The sequence below is a fragment of the Brassica rapa genome, chromosome A10 (assembly GCF_000309985.2).
Source record: "Brassica rapa cultivar Chiifu-401-42 chromosome A10, CAAS_Brap_v3.01, whole genome shotgun sequence".
In the NCBI taxonomy this organism is placed as follows: Eukaryota; Viridiplantae; Streptophyta; class Magnoliopsida; order Brassicales; family Brassicaceae; genus Brassica; species Brassica rapa.
Genome location: NC_024804.2, coordinates 14768264 through 14790658, shown reverse-complemented (window position 1 = coordinate 14790658; position 22395 = coordinate 14768264). Strand labels below are relative to the sequence as shown.

Below are 22395 nucleotides of genomic sequence, written 5' to 3'. Positions count from 1 at the left end.
TATAAGATAAGAGAGCTTGGAAACGACACTTTTTTTTTTTTTGTAACACTTGATCTTTAAATTAAAAATGAAAAGGCCTCAGGCCCAAAATATTTTTAGCCCATGGATGGGTCAGATACACGAGACGAAACTAGAGAGAGTTTTGCTAATCGATCCGCTTCCACGTTCAGCGATCGAGAGAGATGAGAGAAAGATATCTCGACAAAAGCAGATGAGATCCTTTGGATATCTTTGACAATATCAAAGATCTCTTTTACCTGCAAGTCGTTGTTGATGGCTCTGATGAGCGTTAGGTTGTCAGAGAAAGCTTTGAGCTTTTGATGCTCAAGTTCCACTGCAGAGAGGAGACCGGATCGGAGCGCAATTGCTTCCGCTACTAGTGGTGAGGTGATCGATTCAAGCGTAGCTGATCCATGGCTGAGATGACTTCCGTTTTCATTAGAGAAGATCCAAGCGATTCCTGCCCGTTTTTGATTGTTTATCGTATGCCGCATCAGCTCTGCATGGGAAACGACACTTATTATAACACTTTGAGGCAATTGTATATAAAAAGAGTACTTTGAGCCTGCTTCTAAAGTAATCTGGACAAAAATATACATGTAGTTGTGAGTACCAACTAGTTAGGTTCTGAGTTAAGATTTTTAGTTACTTGGACCATCTATTAATCTATCAGTTTTGTGCCGTTCAAAATTCAATGAAGCGAACATGTAGTTTCAAAGAAATAAAATTATAGTATTTTCATAACTATAATAAATAATTCTATATTGTACAAAATTATTCACATTTATTTATCAACACAATAAGTTGTTATAAAATATATTATATTTTTGTATAATATTTGATAATAGTTTTTGTTAGTTTTGCTTTACTTCCTAAGTTCACAGTTAAATTATAAATGGGTAAATTATCCGATCCAAAATTACAAACCGAATCCGGTCCGCGATTTAAAATACCAAACCGAAATTTGATATGACATAGATATCTTAACTGAATTCGAGAATTTGATCCGACATAAATATCCGAACCAAATCCAATCCAAGTTTTCTATTTTCCGGATATGACTTAACCGATCCATATCCAAAAAGTACTGAACCAAATCTAATTTGAAAATCTAAAAACTATCCGATCAGTACAGGTTTTTCTAAATCTGAAATATCTCATCCGAACCCCATGTGATACTTGAATAAAGAGACAAATGCTCTGTTATGTGAAACAGAGATTCTGAAGAAGAAGGAGAAGATGAGAAAGCCCAACGTAAATCAAATATCAGTCAAGTCCAACACAAGTCCAAGTGCTCAGACTATTCACAACGGTCACAAGAACAGTGAAGTGGAGCTGGCACAAAAGACAAAGACGAGGCATCCTGGTCTCGTACTGAAGAACCGTTTTGACAGCTTGATGACAGGAGAGGACGAGGATAAGATTGCTACGTGTAGGGTTTCATGTGTGTAGCTCCCTTGTATATAAAGTGATGTAATGCCTCTGAGAACGTCAGCCGAAATGAATCAATAAAAGTATTATTCAGAAAATCTCTCTTGTTCTTGAAATCTTTTTATTGAATCCTCAACCCTCATTTGGTACATGAACCATTAAGTAGAAATGCAATATTGATCCCAAATAAAAAATACTATCATTTAAATATTTAATTACAAATTTATAGAATGATATTTACTTTAAAAAGCAAAGTTCATTAAACCATATTTTAAACGAAACTTTAATATGTAAATGATATATCAAATATATTATTCAAATTTTTGTGATTTTTTTTTTTGCTAAGAATGTGAATATCATTAAGTGAATAATAAACATATGATACAAGTAATTAACTTGGATCCCATTCTGATTATAAAGCTCAATGGTTCCTAAGTGCTAAAAAAAAACACTTAGAAACAAGTTAGCCTAACAACTTCCATGAGGAACAAATGTTAGAAAGATATCAAGATGACTTAATCAGCTATATTAAAGAACCGGTAGGTCAACATCGAAATGGACTAGTAGATAGTGGCTAGGTAGAGGGGAGGCGGTTGACAACTCCGGCCCGGGCCCGGGCCATTGACATCGATGACGTGGCTCGAGTCTAACCAAATCCAAAGAACAGTCACTGGAGAGTCTCTGGATCCAAACCCGAAAAGCTAAACCTGATAGGAGATTCTCTGGTGAAGTAGGCGGTAGTTTGCGGCCCTTGAATCCGGCCACTCCACACTAAAGAAGAGCTCAGAGAGATAGCGTGGGAAGAAGAACGAGAGAGGCAGACACAAACAGCAAGAGACTCTTTCCGATCTTTGAATCACGGGCAGACTTAAGAAAGTCCACAGAACAGGTGAAGAAACAGCAGCAGAAGACAAACCTCTGTCACGGCAGTGGCAAAACGGGAGAGCCCCAAACACCCGAGCACACCATCTAAACGGCGATTAGGTGTAACGCAAGACACAACAAGTGTAAGATTACGCTACTTGAATTGAAGAGTATAATGGATTCGAAGATCCATAGTAATCTCTTGTTCTTTCTTGGCTCCGTTTCAGGTTCATTATAGGATCCTTGAATGCATGCAACGCTTCATGAGCAGAGAAGAGATCGTTAATCATCTATCGGTTCAATTTCAAACCAACCCTATTTGGACCAACACAGGTAACGTAAATTCATTTTTCAAAGGAATGGTTAATGGGTCGGAGGAACGTTGGGGTTTTGTAGTTTTGATAACCTTGAGCGTCAGTATCCAGATCACTTGAAAGCTTACTACGAATCTCTGTCTTTTGCCCAGCAATCATTCAACCCTAACTCACAAAGTAAGTTAGTAAAACCCTATTTCTTGTGGCTCAAGTTTAAGCTTGTGTTGTGCTGGAAAAAAGTAACGGTTTTCAACTAATAATAATATAATTAATTAACATCCCTTATATATTAAAGGAGAATCATTGTAATAAATGCATTCACACTATAATAGACACGTGGCAGCCTCACGATGATTTGATAATAAATATGCTAATGCGTTCACACTATATTCATAAATGTGTTCACACTATATACTTTATATTTTTAATATAAAATTCATATGCATGGTTCTAATAAAACTTTGGATTTTTCGTTTCGAACAAAACAAATAACGAATCAAAATGTAAACTATATATATATTATTTTTATTGTTTACGGATAAAGTCAGGCAAAATATTTTTAAATTTTGATTCCATTCGTTATCCGTTTTGATTTGAACAAAAAATATGGATATCTGTAACTCTACGAAGCAAATCAGTTACTAAAATATAATTAAAAAAAAAAACAAATCACAAATTCTAATATTTTTAGGTACGGATATCAAATTCGTACAGAATTTTATATATATATATATGTTATATATATTATAGTTTATATAAGTTTACAATATTTTATGAATTAAATTTATTATAATAGGTATTAAAGTTTAGAAAGTTAAATAATATTTTATTTTGTAATAAAATGTTATTATTAAATTTTTAAATTATTTTATAAATTTTATTTTATTTACAGATCAAATAGGATATTCTTTAAAATTCTAAATCATTTCGGTTATCAGAGTCACCGACTATCTAGGTGGCTAAAGATTGAATCGACTTGAATGCCTCCAAATACCCAGATATTTGATCTGTGCCCACATCTATTTACGGATACAAATGATTTTTCTTTATATGAAAACAATTCACTAATGTCAAGGCCTTTTTAATTTTTAATTAATTTTAATTTTATCTTTCATGTATTATTTAGAACAAAAATGTCATTTAATATTAATTAACAATATCTGTATATATTTGTCATTTATTCTTATATACTTTTACATACACATACATGTGCACATTAATGTGAGCATCTTATAAGTATTTACCACCACTACCACCACTGAAGTATCTATTTTTTTTGGAAGTTGAAATATTTTTTTTCTTAATGCTTCTTTCATTACCGACCAAATTGTAGTGAAATGATTTATCTTAATAATTTTCTTTTCTTTTTCTTGAACTATTATCCGCTTATAAACTATGATATAAAAACACTGGTTCGACATGACGATTATCTTAAATTTATATCATGAAAATAAACAAATAATAGTAATTTTTGGTTTTACCAAAAAAAACTAAAAAATCAAACATTCTAACAGAACAAACCAAAATAAATATTAATTTAAAATAATGGTTATATTTTAGGAGATTAAAAACCAAAAAATAACTTAAAACCGAACCGATATCCAGATTAAACAAATTTAATGTGTTTTTATTAAAAATAACAAAACTAATAATCACATTCCGCGCAAGACGCGGGTTATTACCTAGTTTGGATATATTCTAGATACATATTTGTTGTATAGATCCTATAAATAAGGGGAATTTAGATTCTCTTGATTTTCTATGTATATAATAAGCCTTGATGAATGCAATAATAACTCACTAAATCTGCTTATTAGATTTTGTGATTCAGAAGAGAGAAAACGCAACCACTTGGCTGTAAAACTTATCCTTGTTTTCTTGTGCTTTTGTTACCTATGGGGACAGCTCAAATCTTCCAGGGAGACACTGGTGCATCCTCATCATATCAGCTTCCTCCCGAAGCTGATATTTCTAACGCTGGTGATGCAGTAATCCCTCTGCAGCCGCCCCTTTATCCCGGTAATTACACTCATCCTCTGTCCTCTTTGGTGCTTCTAAAACTGTTTGCTCATGTTATTTTCTTTCCTCAGTGGATGCTGCTGCTCAAAACTTACCTGGTGCATCATCATTTCCACTAAAAGCTGCTATTTCTAACGCAATCCCTCTGCAGCCGCCTCGTTATCCCGGTAATTACACTCATCCTCGGTCCTGTTTGGTGCTTCTGAAACTGTTTGCTCATGTTATTTTCTTGCTCATGTTAGCAGTGTATGCTGCTGCTGCTCAAAACTTCCCTGGTGCATCCTCATCATCACAAGTTCCACCAGAAGCTAGCAATGCTGGTGATGCAATGATCGAAATTTTGAAGCAGATGTTAAGCAGGTTGGACCAGATGCTCACTAAGCAAGACCAGAGTCTCACTAAGCAAGACCAGATGCTCACTAAGCAAGACCAGATGCTCAATTTACTGACTCGCAAGAGAGAGCGAACTGACCAGGACCAAGATGAACAAGTTCCGGATCCAAGAAGGCAGCGAACATCAGATTCTCCAACATTATAGTTTGTGATTACAACAATGATTGCATGATGCTTATTCTCTTAGCTAAGCAGTTTAAAAACATTATTTGTGTTTTCTTGTTGTGGATTTCTAGGTTTGCATTGTTAGTCTCATACCTGGGAAGAGATACACAATGTCACACGTTAAGAACATATATTCATTCTTTCTAGATTTTTAGGTACTTTTTTTGTGGCAAAAAAAATACCTGTGCATAGGTTTTGTGAATGCGTATTCAGCTTAAACCAAAAAAAAAGTGCAGAAATAAAAAAAAAAAGCTTAAGTAGGACTGTAGGAGAGTTACTGCAAGAGTCTTGTATAAAGTTGCACAGCAATACCAAGACATTTAACAGCTTCTTGATTTGTACATACAGTATACAGATAGAGTTAGAGAACGGTAATGCGAACAGCAATTGCTACTACCGGCTTTGTCTTCTTTCTTAGCTGATCATTTCTTGCGTTTTCCTATCGGATCATGGCTCCTTTACCTTGAGCTCTCATTGAACAATGACCTCAAAGACGCAGCTAAGTTATCGCGTCTGTGCGCTTTAGATTTAAATAAAACATATACGAAATCAAGAACTAACCAAAAAACTAACATCAAGAACAATTGTATACCGGAGAGAACAACATCGTCCATACTCACAACTTTCAACAAAAAATAAGCAGAACTTTTAGACAAAGCTATTCTGCAAACTAAAACAATAAAAACAAGACTCGTTTATTTTGGTTAATTCGTCCTGCTTTGCTGATTTAATATTTGTACAACAGTTTTAGCCAAAAGCATACTACGCAACACATGATGCTCAAGAAAATGTCACTCTCTACGACAGATATGTAAAGAAGGTTCCGTAACACATAAAAAGCCTAAGAAGAAACCCTTCTTCACAACACAAACTCAAATCAACTTGTACACCAGTTTTAGCCAAAACCATACATACTACAAACCCTTTTACTCACCACTGAGGTAAGTAAAGAAAGGTTCATTTTATGTGCTTGGGTAAGGTAAGTAACTCATAGAAAAAGAAAAAAAAAACCTAAGAAGAAAACACTTGCAAACACAATCCAAAAATTCAATATGCATTCCCCTGAAGCTATGATTAGGATTCAAAACGAATAGTAGCAATGACCCATAAGAAGAGAGATCACACCTGCATATTTCATTTGAAGGCAGGTTCTGCTATCTCCATTTTAACTTCAAGCACCTATGCTACTAAGAAAACCGACTCATCCAATTCAACAAATGAAACTGAAACCAAAAATCTAATTAGAACATTTTAGGTAATCAATGTTGGTCGAGATAACTAAGAAGCCAATGGAAACAGGAAACAGGAAACAATCAGCGCAGATGGTAAAATTCAACTAGAAATTTTCGAGGATGGATTGAAATGGGAAGAGACTAGCGCTCCGCGATTATGGAGAGTCTGTCTGAATCGGTTTCTGATGAGATTGTCCATGGAGTCGTGTTCAACAACTAGGTCTCCTGCGTCCATGGCGAAAACAAAGAGCTAGGTGTAGGAGATGGATTACATCCCTCTACAAGGCCCATCACATAACAGGCCCTAGCCCGACAAGGTCGATCAAGCTTAGTCGGCTTAGCGGCTAGAGACGTCAGCTCGACCTCAGAGTACTTTAAGCCGGTCAGCTAAGCCGATCAGCTATACTCGGCTTGGATGAAACAGTACTAAGGCCCACATACTCGGCCTTTGGGCGACAAGGCCCAAAGGATAGGCGCGATTAGGGCACCACGCAGAAGGGCACTATAAGAGAGAAGGAGGAGGCAACGAAAGGAGGACTTGGGGGAGAAATCACATACTAAGCGGCTAGATTTAGGGTTTCCTAATCATCTCTTTGATCTTGTCGTTTAAACCTCTGATCTTGTCTCCTTACCTTCGATCAGTCTTGTAACCCACTGTGTTGATTCTAATAAAAACGTCTTTAGTCATCCCATTTTCTAAGTTATCATTCTAATCGACTGAATCCTGTACAAACAATTGGCGCCCACCGTGGGACCGACTAAAGCAACGTTCTAGATCTACATGGCTCAAGACGACGCCGCCTTCGGCGCCCCAGGCGAGGAACCGACGCCTACGCCTGCGGCCGCGCCGCCCATCACCTCAGAATTCATGAGCTCCGTCATGGCTCGACTCGCCCTCCAAGACGAAGTCCAAAAGACAACCAACGACCAACTCGCTGCGTTGGTCGAGGCGCTCACAGCCCCTGAGGGACAAACTAGCCATCCCCAGCTGACACGCCGCCGCCTCTTCAACACAAATCCTACGGCAGCCGGAGTCGACCATATCTCTGACGACTCGGAGCCTAACGAAGCCTTTCTCGCAGACGCTCCCCCAGCAGGCTCAGATCTCACGACAATACGCGAGCTCGCCGAGCTCAAACTCAGCCTTCAACAAATGGGAGAGAAGATCCACCATGTAACCAGCGCAGCTCCGCAAATAGAGAGCGTACTCGCCGCAACCTCGCGCACTCCTTTTACTCGCGCGCTAACTAGCGTCCAACTCGGAAAGATAGAAAAGCTGCGCCTACCTGAGTACAAGCCCGGCGGAGACCCGGTAGAACATATGACCGCTTTTAACATCGCGATGGCGCGAGCTCGTCTCCCCGACGACGAAAGGGACGCAGGTTACTGCCAGCTGTTCGTCGAGACTCTTCACGAGCAAGCCCTGACTTGGTTCTCCCAGTTGGAGGAGAACTCAATCGGATGTTTCCGCGACCTATCAGCAGCTTTTCTCAAGACATACATCATGTTCACAAAGCGCAGCGCCACCGCGTCCAGCCTATGGAACCTCAATCAGAAAAAGGATCAGAGCTTGCGCGACTACATGGAGAAATTCAAAGCCGTAGTGTCAAAGATTGAGATCCCAGACGGAATCGCTATCGATGCATTGCGCAACACCTTGTGGGTCCACTCCAAGTTCCGAGAAGACCTGTACCAGAATCCAACCAAGTCGCTCCAAGACGCTATCGCACGCTCCGATAACTTCATCCGAATGGAGGAGGACACCAACGCAATCCTCAGCAAGATGAGCGCACCCAAGGCTCCAGCGGCTAAGAACGCAAATGCGCGACAAGAACCGCGCCAGCACGCTCCAAACGACAAAAACGGTCCCAAGGATGGTTACATGTATGTCGTGAACGAGAATAACACACCAATCTCCACTCTCGTAGTTCGCGGGGAGGGGTGGAACAAGTGGGTAAGAGAACTCGAGTCATCCGACCAAAAAGTCGATTCTGTTTGCACCACCCAACCCGCAGCTGGAGTCGGATCAGCAGCAGGACCTTCCCGGACCGTCGACCTCACCAAGCATTGCAAGTATCACGACGTCAAAGGACACGATACCTCAGAATGCAAATCTCTCTACGCGCATTACCTCTCGTCCCTTGCAAGCGGCGAGTTTAAGTTTGAGCCATTGAAAGCCAAACCAAAGAACGGTAAGAGCTGGAGCAAGAACAAAGAACGAAGGTCCCAGCGCAAAGCCACTGGCAGAGGTCGACAAAACGACGCTCCGCAACGAGACGACGAGGAAGAAACCCCAAGGGATAACGGCGGGGGAGACTCCTCAGCCGACGAAGAGCATCCGGCTAATCGCAGACGCATTGAGGTTATACTCTCTCAGCAATCCTTGTCGTCCGACGAAGATAATGACGATTCGCCTGTACCCGGAGACCTGAGAGACAGCCTTAAACGGCGGCTCGCACCGGAAAATGGAAGCGATACCACACGCAGAGATCTCCGGACGATGCTAGATGCACGAAAGTCTCGGCGCATCTCGACAAGCGTTGGCAACAACAACGAAGGGCCAGTCGGCGACCTCCGAGACAAACTCAATGCCGGAGTAAGCGATCTCCGCGTGAAGCTTAACAAGTCAAAATCAACAGACTTACGACGACAGTTGGAACGAGCTAACGGTCAACCTCAACTTCCACCTCCTGATACCAGCGTACCAAAAGACCTCCGCGCCTTACTGAACTCCAAGCGAGTCCAAACGGGACAGTCTTTAAACGTCATCATGGGGGGTTCCCCTAGCGGCGACTCAGTCCGTTCCGTGAAAGACTATCGTCGACAAGTCACGACGTCCCAGAAGTGGCCGAGTAAACCGTCGAGTCATCCTCCAATAACCTTCTCATCAGATGACGCTGAAGGTGTTCACGCGCCCCATAATGATCCCCTCCTCGTCGTCCTCGGAATTGGAGAGTATGATGTCACCAAGATCCTTATTGACACCGGGAGTTCCGTTGACCTCATCTTCCGAGGAACTCTGCAGAAGATGGGAGTCGACCTCGACGACATAAAAGCGTCCTCCAGAACGCTAACAGGATTTAACGGGTCATCCGAAACCATCTTGGGAACGATCCGCCTCCCGGTGCGTGCATGCGGTGTTACTCGAACGGTCAAATTCGCCGTCGTTAGCACAAAAGCTCCGTATCACGCTATACTCGGTACTCCTTGGTTACACTCGATGCAAGCTGTCCCTTCCACCTACCATCAGTGCATCAAGTTTCCCGGCGCGGACGGGAAGATAAAAACATTGCGTGGGGACCAAAAGGCCGCTAGGGATCTCCTAGTCGCCACGGTCAAACTCCAACGAGCGTCGCTACTCGTGAACTCAGTGTCCCCTCCAACCCCAAAAGTCTACTCCCAGGAAAACGAGGTCCTCGAGTTACCTATTGATGACGCCGACCAGAGCCGCACCGTGAGAGTTGGCGCATACCTCTCCGAAGAAATGCAGCAGTCAGTTCTGGATTTCCTCAGACAGAACGTATCCACGTTCGCTTGGTCCATGGCAGACATGAAAGGCATTGACCCAACTATAACGACGCACGAGCTAAATGTCGACCCAACTTTCAAACCTATCCGACAGAAGAGACGTAAGCTCGGCCCCGATAGGTCTAAGGCCGTGAACGAGGAAGTCGACAGGTTACTCGGTGCAGGTTCGATTGCCGAGGTCCGCTACCCCGAATGGTTGGCAAACCCAGTAGTCGTCAAAAAGAAAAACGGCAAGTGGCGCGTCTGCGTCGACTTCACCGACCTGAACAAAGCCTGCCCAAAGGATAGCTACCCTCTTCCCAACATCGACCGCTTAGTCGAGTCTACAGCTGGAAACGAGATGCTAACCTTCATGGATGCCTTCTCCGGTTACAACCAAATAATGATGCACCCGGATGACCGCGAGAAGACGGCCTTCATCACGGATAGGGGAACCTATTGCTACAAAGTCATGCCATTCGGCCTGAAGAACGCCGGAGCAACCTACCAAAGGCTTGTGAACAAAATGTTCGCAGATAAGCTGGGTACCACCATGGAAGTGTACATCGACGATATGCTGGTTAAGTCGCTCCATGCCACCGATCACCTCCGCCATCTACAAGAATGCTTCGAAACTCTCAACAAGTATGGCATGAAGCTAAACCCAGCAAAGTGCACGTTCGGGGTCTCTTCTGGCGAGTTCCTTGGTTACATTGTCACACAGCGAGGAATCGAGGCGAACCCAAAGCAAATATCTGCGGTTCTAAACCTCCCGAGTCCGAAGAACAGCAGAGAAGTGCAGCGGCTCACGGGCAGGATAGCCGCTCTAAATCGATTCATCTCCAGATCCACCGACAAGTGCCTGCCATTCTATGATCTCCTGCGAGGAAATAAAAAGTTCATTTGGGATGAGAAGTGCGAGGAAGCGTTCACTCAACTCAAACAGTACCTGACCACGCCCCCAGTACTCGCTAAGCCAGACGTCGGTGATGTTCTATCTCTCTATGTCGCAGTATCACAGGCTGCAGTCAGCAGCGTTCTGATAAAAGAAGACCGCGGCGAGCAAAAGCCCATCTTCTATACGAGCCGACGCATGACAGCACCAGAGACGCGTTACCCAACTCTAGAAAAGATGGCTTTAGCAGTCGTTGAAGCAGCGCGAAAACTACGACCATATTTCCAGTCGCACTCCGTGGAAGTACTGACTGATCAGCCTCTCCGGACAATACTCCAGAACACTAACAGATCTGGCAGACTCACAAAGTGGGCTATCGAACTCGGCGAGCTCGATATCATCTACAAGAACCGCACGGCAGCGAAATCCCAGGTCCTAGCCGACTTCTTGGTCGAACTGGCCCCGGAATTAGAGCAAGATCTCACATCCCCAAGCTCAAACTGGACACTGCACGTCGACGGATCGTCGACCAACAAGGGGGCAGGCGCCGGAGTCCAATTGCAGTCCCCGACCGGTGAGCTAATCAGACAATCTTTCAGCTTTGGCTTCCCCGCGTCAAACAACGAGGCAGAATATGAATCTCTGATTGCAGGACTCCGCTTAGCAAAAGCCGTCAAAGCTAAACGACTAAGCGCTTATTGCGACTCCCAGTTAGTCGCCAGTCAGTTCAGTGGCGACTACGACGCCCGCAACGATCGAATGGACGCCTATCTCAAAATAGTGCAAAGCCTGGCAGCAGAGTTCGAATTCTTCGAACTCATCAAAGTTCCGAGAGGAGAGAACGTCTGCGCCGATGCCCTCGCCGCCCTTGGCAGCAAGCTTCGTGATCAAGTGAAAAGAACCATCCCGATACATCGTATCGAGAAACCAAGCATCGACGTCCTAACCGATCAAACCCTCATCGCCCAAGTCATTGAACCCGCCACTCCAGACGACGATGGGTTTGGCCCTGACTGGAGAACTGAATTCATCAACTACCTCTCGAAAGGGGAACTCCCAGCAGAAAAATGGGCAGCTCGCCGGCTAAAAACCCGCAGCGCCCATTACGTTGTTCTCGACAATGAACTGCATAGATGGACTGCGAGTAAGGTGCTCTTAAAATGCATCCATGGCGACGAGACAGCAAGGGTTATGGCGGAAACGCATGAAGGCGCCGGTGGAAATCATTCGGGCGGACGTGCGTTAGCAATAAAAGTAAGGAGTTTAGGTTTCTTCTGGCCAACAATGAACGCCGATTGTGAGTCTTATGCGAGAAGCTGCGACAAGTGCCAACGGCACGCACCCAGCATCCATTGTCCAACCGAACTGTTGCGAACAACCACCGCTCCCTACCCGTTCATGCGATGGGCGATGGACATCATAGGACCACTCCCTTGTTCCCGCCAAAGACGCTTCATCCTCGTCCTCACCGACTACTTCACCAAATGGATCGAAGCTGAAGCATACGCTCAAGTCACAGACAAAGAAGTCCGCGGCTTCGTCTGGAAAAACATTATTTGCCGCCACGGACTGCCCTACGAGATCGTCACCGACAACGGGTCACAGTTCATGTCAGGCAACTTTAAGGAATTCTGTAGCAAGTGGAACATTCGACTAAGCCCGTCCACTCCACGTTACCCGCAAGGTAATGGCCAAGCCGAATCCTCCAACAAACTCATCATCGATGGCATTAAAAAGCGTCTAGACCTCAAAAAAGGTCACTGGGCTGACGAACTCGACGGAGTCCTATGGAGCCATCGCACGACTCCACGAGGATCGACTAAATCGACACCCTTCTCTCTCGCTTACGGTGTTGAAGCCATGGCTCCTGCTGAAGTTAACGTTTCAAGCCTCCGACGTTCCAAAATGCCTCAATACGTCGAGCTAAACAAGGAGATGCTACTCGACGCCCTCGATGAGATAGAAGAACGGAGAGATCAAGCCCTGCTGCGCATCCAGAATTACCAACATCAGATTGAGAGCTACTATAACAAAAAGGTCCGGGCCCGACCTCTAGAACTCGGTGATCTCGTCATGCGCAAAGTGTTTGAAAACACCAAAGAGCTTAACGCCGGTAAACTCGGCGCCAGGTGGGAAGGACCATACAAAATCATCAAAGTTGTTAAACCTGGCGTATACCGGCTCCAAACCTCGCGCGGAGAAGAAGTCCCGCGATCATGGAACTCAATGCATCTACGACGTTTCTACTCGTAGAAGTATCTTAGTAAAAAAAAAAAAAAAAAAAAAAAAAAAAGTAGTAAATATAATTTACTAGAAAAAACTACGAAATAAATATAAATGTAACCGAGTAGATGCACCCCCGTGGTCACTTCTACTCGGCCGAGTAAATGCGCCACTTACGGCCACTTTTACTCGGGAGAAAAACGAACTACGAATGGCTTGATCCTCAACCGAGGTACGTAGGCAGCCTTAACAGGTCCAGCTGTAACAAAAAAAACAGAGTAGATGCACCCCCATGGTCACTTCTACTCGACCGAGTAAATGCGCCACTCACAGTCACTTTTACTCGGGAAAAACGAACTACGAATGGCTTGATCCTCAACCGAGGTACGTAGGCAGCCTTAACAGGTCCAGCTGTAACAAAAACAAAGTCAAAACCTTACCTAGGTCTCAATTGAATAAACAATGACTTTCACATCGTGGTTCCCGTGCCTCCAGCAGAGGATACGCGGACACTCACACTCCTTTGCTCGCGGCTATGTCCTGATCAGACACTTGGCTCCAGGACTTTAACAGTCACGGTTCACCTATGCCTAAGCATTGAACCGACTAAACAGAGTGAATCTTTGCCTTTTCTCGACTAAAATGTAACGGCTTAGCTACCCGATTGCTTAATTGTCACTGAGGAAACGGACAGAAGGACCTTTCACTCTTGTACTCAATTCTTTGTTATCGACTTTTGGACAACTCCAAAACGAAACATGATGACAGCCGAGTAAAACCAATTACCGGTTCATCACTTGTCTATTTGCAAAAATTAAGAATATGAAAATCTGATGTTTCAAAACACAACAGATAAGTGAAATCGCTTAAGGGTTGCAAATACTGACAAGAAACACAAAGTAGAAAGAGTTTTAAAGTACAACAACAAGGTCTATCAAGACCACCGATGAAAGCATCCTAAATATAACATACAACAAGATCAGACGACAACGTCTTGGTCATCCCTACTCGGGTCAAGCGCTTCGATCGTTTCTTCTTCAACGACTTGATCGCCAAGGCCTTCAACCTGAGCAGAAGGGTCTGGAACTGGCAGGTTCGGGACCATCTCTTCAACAAGCGCCGGCGATGACCCGTTCTCCTCCACGCCCACTCCGTCCTCTTCCCGCTCCTCAGATGAAGAAACCAAGACCGGATCTTCAGCGGCTACATCCCCCGTATCCGTTTGAATCGCTTCCCCGGTCTCCTCGGGATCGCTCCCGTCGGGGCGCTCCTCGATGGTAGTTCCTTCGGGAACGACGATACGCTCCGACAAAGCAGAAGTAATGTCTACCATCGGCTCATCGACTGGATCTTCAGTCGCCTCGCGGGAAGTGATCAACTGGGAGGCTGATTCGTGGCCAATCAGACCAACATTTGATCCATACGGGTCGAGTACCCCCATGAGCTCTTCATTCACAAATCGAGAAGGGAGGCTGAGAGGAGAGAGAGCATAATCATCCTCAGAGAACGGCTCGAGGTAAAGATTGGCGACTTCAGCCTCATACATCTTCTCCTGCTCCGAGAAGATGTTGATCATACTCGGCGGAATCGCGATCCCGCTATCTTTAATCATCTCAAGGCATTTTTTGGTTCCTGAAGCCTGCCCATATAAGTTCTTGGCCTTCTCTCGCGCGATAAGGCGATCCAGATAGCCCTTCATCTTACCGATACAGCGAGTAGACTTGTCCGCCATAGCCGTTTGGACCTTGATCCTCTCGCGGGTAACCTCCTGAACCCTGGAATCCCTCAGGCGTTGCCTCTCTTTGACCAGCGTTCCGACGACGGCGTCCCTCTCTCCCTCGAGCTCAGCCTTCTCCTTCTCAAGGGAAGCGACCAATCGCTCTAAGCGAGTTTTCTCGCGGAGAGCGTCCTTCTTCGCAAGACGGTCAGACTTCAGCTTGTCTTCCAACTCCTCGAACTTAACTCGGAGGACCTCTTTCTCTTTGGCCGCTTTGTCGCTGGCCTTTTTGTTCTCGGCGCGTAACCTCTCGATCACGCCCAATCTGGTCCGTGCGAGTTTATCCGAGGCGCCCAGCTGGACCATCGTCTGCTTCAAAGTGCTGTCGTACTTCTCCACGAGATAGTTCATGCTCCCGTCACTCTGCGTGAAGCAAAAGAGACTTAGAAAAAATTTTTAAGAAAGAGAAAGGGAAACAAGGGGAAAACAAGTTTACCCGTCTGCCCGCCATAGCCGCGTCAATGTACTCCTTTTTGAAGTATAAGTCGTCGACCGGCGGCAACTCTTTGGTCCCGCCACGAATCTGACGAGTCAGTTCAGCACACGGAAGTGGATTCAGAACCAACGGAGTCGCCTCGTCGTAAAGGAATTCTACGTGATCCGGGAAGTGAACTCCTCCTCCCGCCTTCCGCGGAAGCGAACCTCCGCTTCCCGCACCAGTCTCCCTCGCAGAAGACGAAGGGGCTCCCTTACTCGACGGAGATTCATCCCGTGAGCCATCTCCGACTTCGGTAGCTGGTTCCCCACTTCTAGAAGGAATCTCGGGAGCAGAAGTCCCATCGCCTTCCGCTGACTTCTTCTTCAGTTTCTTCTTGGGACGCTCCTCAGGCGATCCCCGAGTAGAATCGGCCGGATCGTTTCTTTCCGCACCATCATTCCCTGCGGCAGTTGGAGTCTCCATAGCCCCAACAGAAGTCTCTTCACGAGACCTTTTCTTGCTCTCCTTTTTCTTCTTCTTCTTAGCCGCGACTTCAGAGACATCGGCAGAAGGTTGTGCCTCTTCCAAAGGGACACTCCTGTTCTTGGCCTTGGCCCTATTGGCCTTCCTCTTTGGGGAACTCTGAGCTAGCGGCTCAGAGTTCACATCTCCATCTGTGGAAACAGGCCTGACTTCTGAGGCACCGGCAGAAGACGATTTTGTCGAGAGCATTTGAAGCTTCCCTTTCAACAGGGCACTTAAGTCGGGAACTCCCTCCATCTTTCTAGCTTGGTTAAGGAGTTTTTGTTGCTTCCGAGTAAATAGGGAGAGACGTGATTTGCGGGGACCGAGTACACAAGGAAGTCTCGATTCCCAATCAACTATATAAAAAAGAGAAATCAGACACGGAGACTATGAAAAAGGTTCAAGAGCATCTCTCTAGGATAAACGGCAACTTTACCTCTGGCGATCCTAGCTTGTTGCCGACGTATCCACTCCCGACTAAGATCCGGCCACCTGAGATGACTATGCGTCGCGATCAGTTGAGCAGTTTCGAAGAATTTCTCTGGATAGGCAATTGTATTGGGATGACGAACTGCAAAAGAAAAAGGGAACATCAGAACCATCGACCAGAATACGAGTAAACAGACAAATTTCTACCAAGTTGCTGATTCCATAAAACGCGATAATCGTCCCCCGGCGGCTCCTCGAAGGCATGCTCGTCGGACTTAATGAAGAAGTAAGCGCGTTGCCAATCCTGCGTCTTGTTGGGATGACCAGTCAAAACGTTGTAACTCGCTCTCATCTTTACCGAGAAGATCCCGTTAGGCTCCGCCTTCGTGAAAGTCAGCTCCTCAAACACCCTCACGCTCATCGAAACATCCATCTCCGCTGCCATAACCATCAACATGACGGCTATGCGCAGCGACCCGTTCAGCAGCTGAGAAATGGCGATATCCCGACGAAATGCGTAAGACGTGATCAGTCTGGGGATTGGGAACCAGAGCTTCGTCTGATCCTTGAAGTAAGATTCATACACGCACTGGTAACCAACCGGTGGCGACCACGGCCGCTGATCGGTTGACGGAATGAGGAAGGTGACTCCAGCGCCACCACTCTCTCTTAGCAATCTCTTCACGGTCTCGTTGGAAGAACAGGAACTGAAAACGTTCCCCCACGATTGAACTCGCGGGTCGCGTAACGCTTCGGGAGGCAGCGAAGGTAGTTCTTCGAAAATCCCACCAGGGTGATATATCACAGGACGACAGTCTACTTCGTAGAACGGAACACTTCTCGGAGCAGGGAGACGGCCTGACTGGTCGATACGACCCCTCCGACGAGCCCGTCTCCTAGGTCTTACGACAAGGCTAGGCGCTTCAGAACCACTCGCCTCTCTATCCTCGTCCTCAACGTTTTCTTCGATTTCTTCGCGAAACTGTCTATGGGCATCAGCGACCAGAAGGCGCTGGGAAAGGCTCATGTTCTCCGTATCCCGCAGAGCATCACGATGGATTATGTCGAAATCCTCCAACGGACCCCCGTCCGCATCCCTAGCCGGGCTTGGCGAAGTAGCTATATCTTTCCCTTTTTCCTCGCGCGATAGCCGATTCCCTGAAGCCATATCTCTTCTACTCGGGGGGACGACTAAACCAGCTAGATCGCTAGCAAAAAACCCTATGCTACGGAAGGCTTATCTAGAGAGAGAAAATAAAAGTAGAGAGAAGGGAGAGAAAGTGGAATACCTGAGCTTGCAGAGAAGAATGACGAAAGCAAAGGAGAGGCGCCTATTTATAGCAAAAACGAGGCGCATCCTTCGAAGCGTCATCATTAGGTCTACAAAGGCCTAAATGGGCTTCAAAGGCCGCCTAAATGCCCAAAAACCTACTCGCGACGGTTCGGTTTCTCGCCAAAACCGGTTTTCAATCAAGAAACCGGACCGAAATTAATCTCCGGTTCTAGCCCGAACCAATTCGACAGAGTTAACCATCCAAAGACCGCCTGGACTCCTAATCCGAGAAGTTTACCTCCCGAGTAAAACACAACGCATCGTGAGAAGACGTAACGCGGAGCGACTAGACGCGGCACGCGACTAAAACCATACACCAGTAAAACGAGCTGTCGTCGGCATTAGGCCCTGTTATATGAGCGAACCTGACCCACAAATTCACTGAGACCGACAAGCCGCTCACAAGTGAACTGGGGGGGGACTTATTGTAGGAGATGGATTACATCCCTCTACAAGGCCCATCACATAACAGGCCCTAGCCCGACAAGGTCGATCAAGCTTAGTCGGCTTAGCGGCTAGAGACGTCAGCTCGACCTCAGAGTACTTTAAGCCGGTCAGCTAAGCCGATCAGCTATACTCGGCTTGGATGAAACAGTACTAAGGCCCACATACTCGGCCTTTGGGCGACAAGGCCCAAAGGATAGGCGCGATTAGGGCACCACGCAGAAGGGCACTATAAGAGAGAAGGAGGAGGCAACGAAAGGAGGACTTGGGGGAGAAATCACATACTAAGCGGCTAGATTTAGGGTTTCCTAATCATCTCTTTGATCTTGTCGTTTAAACCTCTGATCTTGTCTCCTTACCTTCGATCAGTCTTGTAACCCACTGTGTTGATTCTAATAAAAACGTCTTTAGTCATCCCATTTTCTAAGTTATCATTCTAATCGACTGAATCCTGTACAAACACTAGGCTTCGCCTGTGTTCGGGGCTGTCCGAGAATTTTACGCGGGGAAACATAGTAACTAAACGCAGCTTTGTTAGTTTAACAAGAAAAACTTTCAAACCATATATTGTTGAATCTGTAACTTTTATCATATTCTAAAAAGTAATTAATATATATATAAATTTAACGATTAATCCATGTACAATTTACCTATGTCGCCATAAAGTTTATAAATAACAAATACACCTAATATTTATTTTTGAAAATAAATAAATACACCTAATATTACAACAAAATACACTGACCTTTGACCCTTTAACCATTTTTCATAACAATAGAACTTTTTTTAACTCATCTCTATATTTTTCTTGTAAAATATATATTTATATGATCAGCTCACTTCCTTTTTTAAAGAAAATAGTATATTTCTGTATTTACAGTAATAAATAGCATTTTCTATTTGAAAAATATACATTGAAGAAGTCTCTTGTTCTATTTTATAATTCTTGTATCTTTTTAGAAAAAAAAAGTATAGAAGTGGAGTGAAGATGTTCTTAGCATTCGGTAAGCCCTCTCCGTTTGTTGTTTATTTTACCATTATTATTAGTATGTTACATACATGTAGTACGAACAAAAGATTTATAATCAAAAGACAAAAGTAAATAGTAAATAGTCACGTTTTCTTACTTGATCAACGTGTCGGGATGGACAATACTTTACGCGCTAAAAATAACAAACAAATTGTCTGGAAAAAAAGAGAAACTAAGCAGGCAAATATTGACCAAAGGTGGTGGTGATAATATCCAATATGAATTTATTCAACAACTACCAAACACGTATACGCGTCTTCGCATATCTTGCGTTAATGACCCCTTGAAAACCTCTCTTTCTCCTTATAAATAACTCTCTCCTTTGAGACTTTCTGAACCATAACAAACACAAAAATCGAAAAGGGTCGTAAATACTTATTTTTTAAGACAACGTTTATCAAGTTATCGACCAAGAAAAAAGAAAAAAAAAGGGGTGACCTGAGTTTTTCAACACAACACAAAGATGGACGGAGTTTTCAAAACGGTGACATGTATGTTTTTGGTTTTAGCTGCGGTTGTTTTCGCAGAGGACTACGATGTTGGTGATGATACGGAATGGGCGAGACCTAACGATCCCAAGTACTATGCTACATGGGCTGCCAGTAAAACGTTCCGTGTAGGCGACGAGCTTGGTGAGTTTACTACTATGTCTTTGTTTTCTAATTTTTGTTGAATATATTTTTCCAATTTTCACCGACTGACATTGATAGTCTATATCTACTAACAGTATTTGCAAAATGATTTCATACATTTTATTTATGTGTCATTTATACAATCACTTTCACTAAAAATTATAATACAACATGCTAAAAAACGATGACATGGTTTATAACTAAATATGATATATATATAATTATATTTAATGTTAATTTTTTTTTTTGTAAATTTTTTAGAATATGGTAATAATTCATATATTATCAATTAAGTAAAATGTTAAATATAACATTAGATAATATAATAATAAAAAATATTAATAATATTTTAAAATTTTTGAAATATTATTTAATTTTTTTTCTTATAATTATACAATTTTTATTACTAAAAAAAGTTTTTCAAACCTTTCTATATTTTTTAAAAAAATATATATAATTTTTTAATCGTAATATCATTAATAATTTTTTTAAATTATAGAAATATTGTTTAGTTTTACATTTTGATAATACTAGGTGTTTTGCCCGCGATGCGGGCTTAAACATTTTCATAATTTTTGAAAAGTTTTTTTGTACACTATATTTATTATACTAAAATAAATCTTAATATTATATTTTTTAATTATATAACTAAAAAAAATATTTTATTTTTTATTATATAATCTATGTTTTAACTTTTTACTAAAATATTTTTTCAGATAACAATACAATATATATAGAAATTATCTTTTTTTTTAATTATATTTTTTGATTTTGGATAATTTAATATTCTATTTTTAGTTATATAATTAAGAATTTTATTTGATTAATATTTAGTTATATAATTTATGTTTTTAATTTTTTACTAAAAGACTTTTTCAGATAACAATACAATATATACAGAAATTATCACTTTCTTAAATTATATTTTCAGATTTTGGATAATTCTTATTATTATTAATATAAATCAATATTTAATCAAATCAATTAAAATTTCGTTTTTATTTTTTAATTTAGTTATATATTTTATTCATTAAGGGTATAAACGATATTAACCCCTCTAACTTTTAACGTGAGAGCTCGATTCCAAAAATTTACTTGGCAAATAATAGTATAGATTATACAATTTTAATATTTTTAAATTTTTTTTTAATACAACTTGATTTAATATATTTCAATCAAAGAAATAGGTAAAAATTTGTTACGCCTATCTAATGGATAATACTTCTTTTATTTATTTTTATTTCAACTTTAAATTTCCTTAATGATAATAGAACTATTATATTTTGGAAGTTCATCATCACAAGTGTTGTAAAAATTAGCACGTAGATGAATTGGATATAAAAGAATCGATTTTTTTTTTAAAGTCGATCTACATAGTGCCTAAACTGCCTATGTATTTGTTGTCTGTAAAACATTAATTGCCGCCTAGTATTTTATTGAACATCCTCTTATAAGTATACACTACTAACTTAATTTAGTTCATCAACGTAAACCATATTTTTTCAGTAAGTTATAGGATATTTTCAACTAGGACAGGACATATCAACCAACGTTGCGCTGACTATGTGCGTCATTTTAAATCGCTATATTAATAACAAGTTTTTGTATATTATTATTACAGAATTTGATTTCACCGCTGGGAGACATGATGTGGCTGTTGTAACAAAAGATGCATATGAGAACTGCGTGAAAGAGAAACCCCTCAGCGTCATGATGACTCCTCCGGTCAAAATTATACTAAACACCACCGGACCACAATACTACATCTGCACCTTCGGTGACCATTGCCGCTTTGGTCAAAAACTTGCCATCAACGTAGTTGGCGCTGGTGGTGCTACCACCCCTGCTGCTGGAGGAACCACTCCCACCACCCCAGGAGCCGGGACGACTACTACTACAACACCTACGGCTGGAAGTGCCGCTTCTACATTAGGTGGTGCCTCTTTTTTGGTCGCCTTCGTTTCTGCTGTTGTTGCTCTCTTTTGAGTTAGATTCGATCGATCGGAATACTGAGGAAAGTACGTAGTTTAACATTCATGCATTTTCTTTATGGGAATAAAAATCGTCATTGTAGAGACATATGATAACTAGGTTATAATTTTAAGATTGATTTTCCACATCATCGATATATATATATTATATCATATTTCATGGAAAGGTGTGTACATGTCATCCATCTTCTTGATCCAGTTTGTTTAAGTGTTTTCTTGTATTATGTAAACAACTTTGCCTTCTAAATATATCAATCACTCACGGATCTGAAACATTAACCGGTTCTGAACCCATGTTTATAAATTTTATTGAACATATATACACGATCTACTTTTTTCTTTTTTTTTGTAAACTATCTACGTTGTTTCAATACCAATATGACTCTCTCGTGAATCCCTTATATACTAAATCACAAGTCACTTGCCAAATAAATATCTGACACATGGCATTGTGCTTTTAAAAAAAAATTAAATTAATTTCTTGATTTTCAATTTTTTTTTGCAATGTTAACATGTTCAAATTTAAAACTGACTCCCTAAATTTTCTCATGTGAATGTCAACATGTTCAAATTTCTTAAAAAACTGTCATCTATAATTAAAATCGTGTCATGATTCAAACTGCTTAACTCTTATATAAACTAGATCCTTTCTCCGCGCTACGCGCGAATAATATATTTAAATTTGTTACATTTGACATTTTTATTTGTATGTGAATTTGTGTATATTAAATTATATATAACTAATTTTAATTTTTTTTTTTATATTTTTAGTT

At 42.1% G+C, this 22395-nt stretch overlaps 2 protein-coding genes and 1 long non-coding RNA gene across 3 annotated transcripts; 1 reads left to right on the top strand and 2 right to left on the bottom strand.

The window, feature by feature from the left end:
• Positions 1–5426: 5426 nt before the first annotated feature.
• Positions 5427–6548, bottom strand: LOC108870230. The gene is made up of 2 exons (XR_001956798.2): positions 6312–6548; positions 5427–5706 (listed from the first exon to the last, which is right to left on the bottom strand). It is a non-coding gene; the product is annotated as an uncharacterized LOC108870230 (long non-coding RNA).
• Positions 6549–15121: 8573 nt separating this feature from the next.
• Positions 15122–19077, bottom strand: LOC117129252. Its single transcript, XM_033282706.1, has 3 exons — positions 16400–19077; positions 16200–16334; positions 15122–16119 (listed from the first exon to the last, which is right to left on the bottom strand). The coding sequence occupies exons 1-3, from the start codon at positions 17358–17360 to the stop codon at positions 15179–15181; spliced, it is 2037 nt and encodes a 678-aa protein (XP_033138597.1). The 5' UTR covers positions 17361–19077; the 3' UTR covers positions 15122–15178.
• A 244-nt stretch (positions 19078–19321) lies between these two features.
• Positions 19322–21926, top strand: LOC103845697 (umecyanin). The gene is made up of 2 exons (XM_009122579.3): positions 19322–19631; positions 21253–21926. The coding sequence occupies exons 1-2, from the start codon at positions 19463–19465 to the stop codon at positions 21615–21617; spliced, it is 534 nt and encodes a 177-aa protein (XP_009120827.1). The 5' UTR covers positions 19322–19462; the 3' UTR covers positions 21618–21926.
• Positions 21927–22395: the final 469 nt, after the last annotated feature.

Coding starts and splice junctions, on each gene's coding strand:
- LOC103845697 (XM_009122579.3), top strand. CDS start 19,463: ATGGACGGAGTTTTCAAAACGGTGACATGTATGTTTTTGGTTTTAGCT. Junction 19,632..21,252: donor CCGTGTAGGCGACGAGCTTG/GTGAGTTTACTA, acceptor TTATTATTACAG/AATTTGATTTCACCGCTGGG.
- LOC117129252 (XM_033282706.1), bottom strand. CDS start 17,360: ATGGCTTCAGGGAATCGGCTATCGCGCGAGGAAAAAGGGAAAGATATA. Junction 16,335..16,399: donor TTTATGGAATCAGCAACTTG/GTAGAAATTTGT, acceptor TTTCTTTTGCAG/TTCGTCATCCCAATACAATT. Junction 16,120..16,199: donor ACAAGCTAGGATCGCCAGAG/GTAAAGTTGCCG, acceptor TTTTTTATATAG/TTGATTGGGAATCGAGACTT.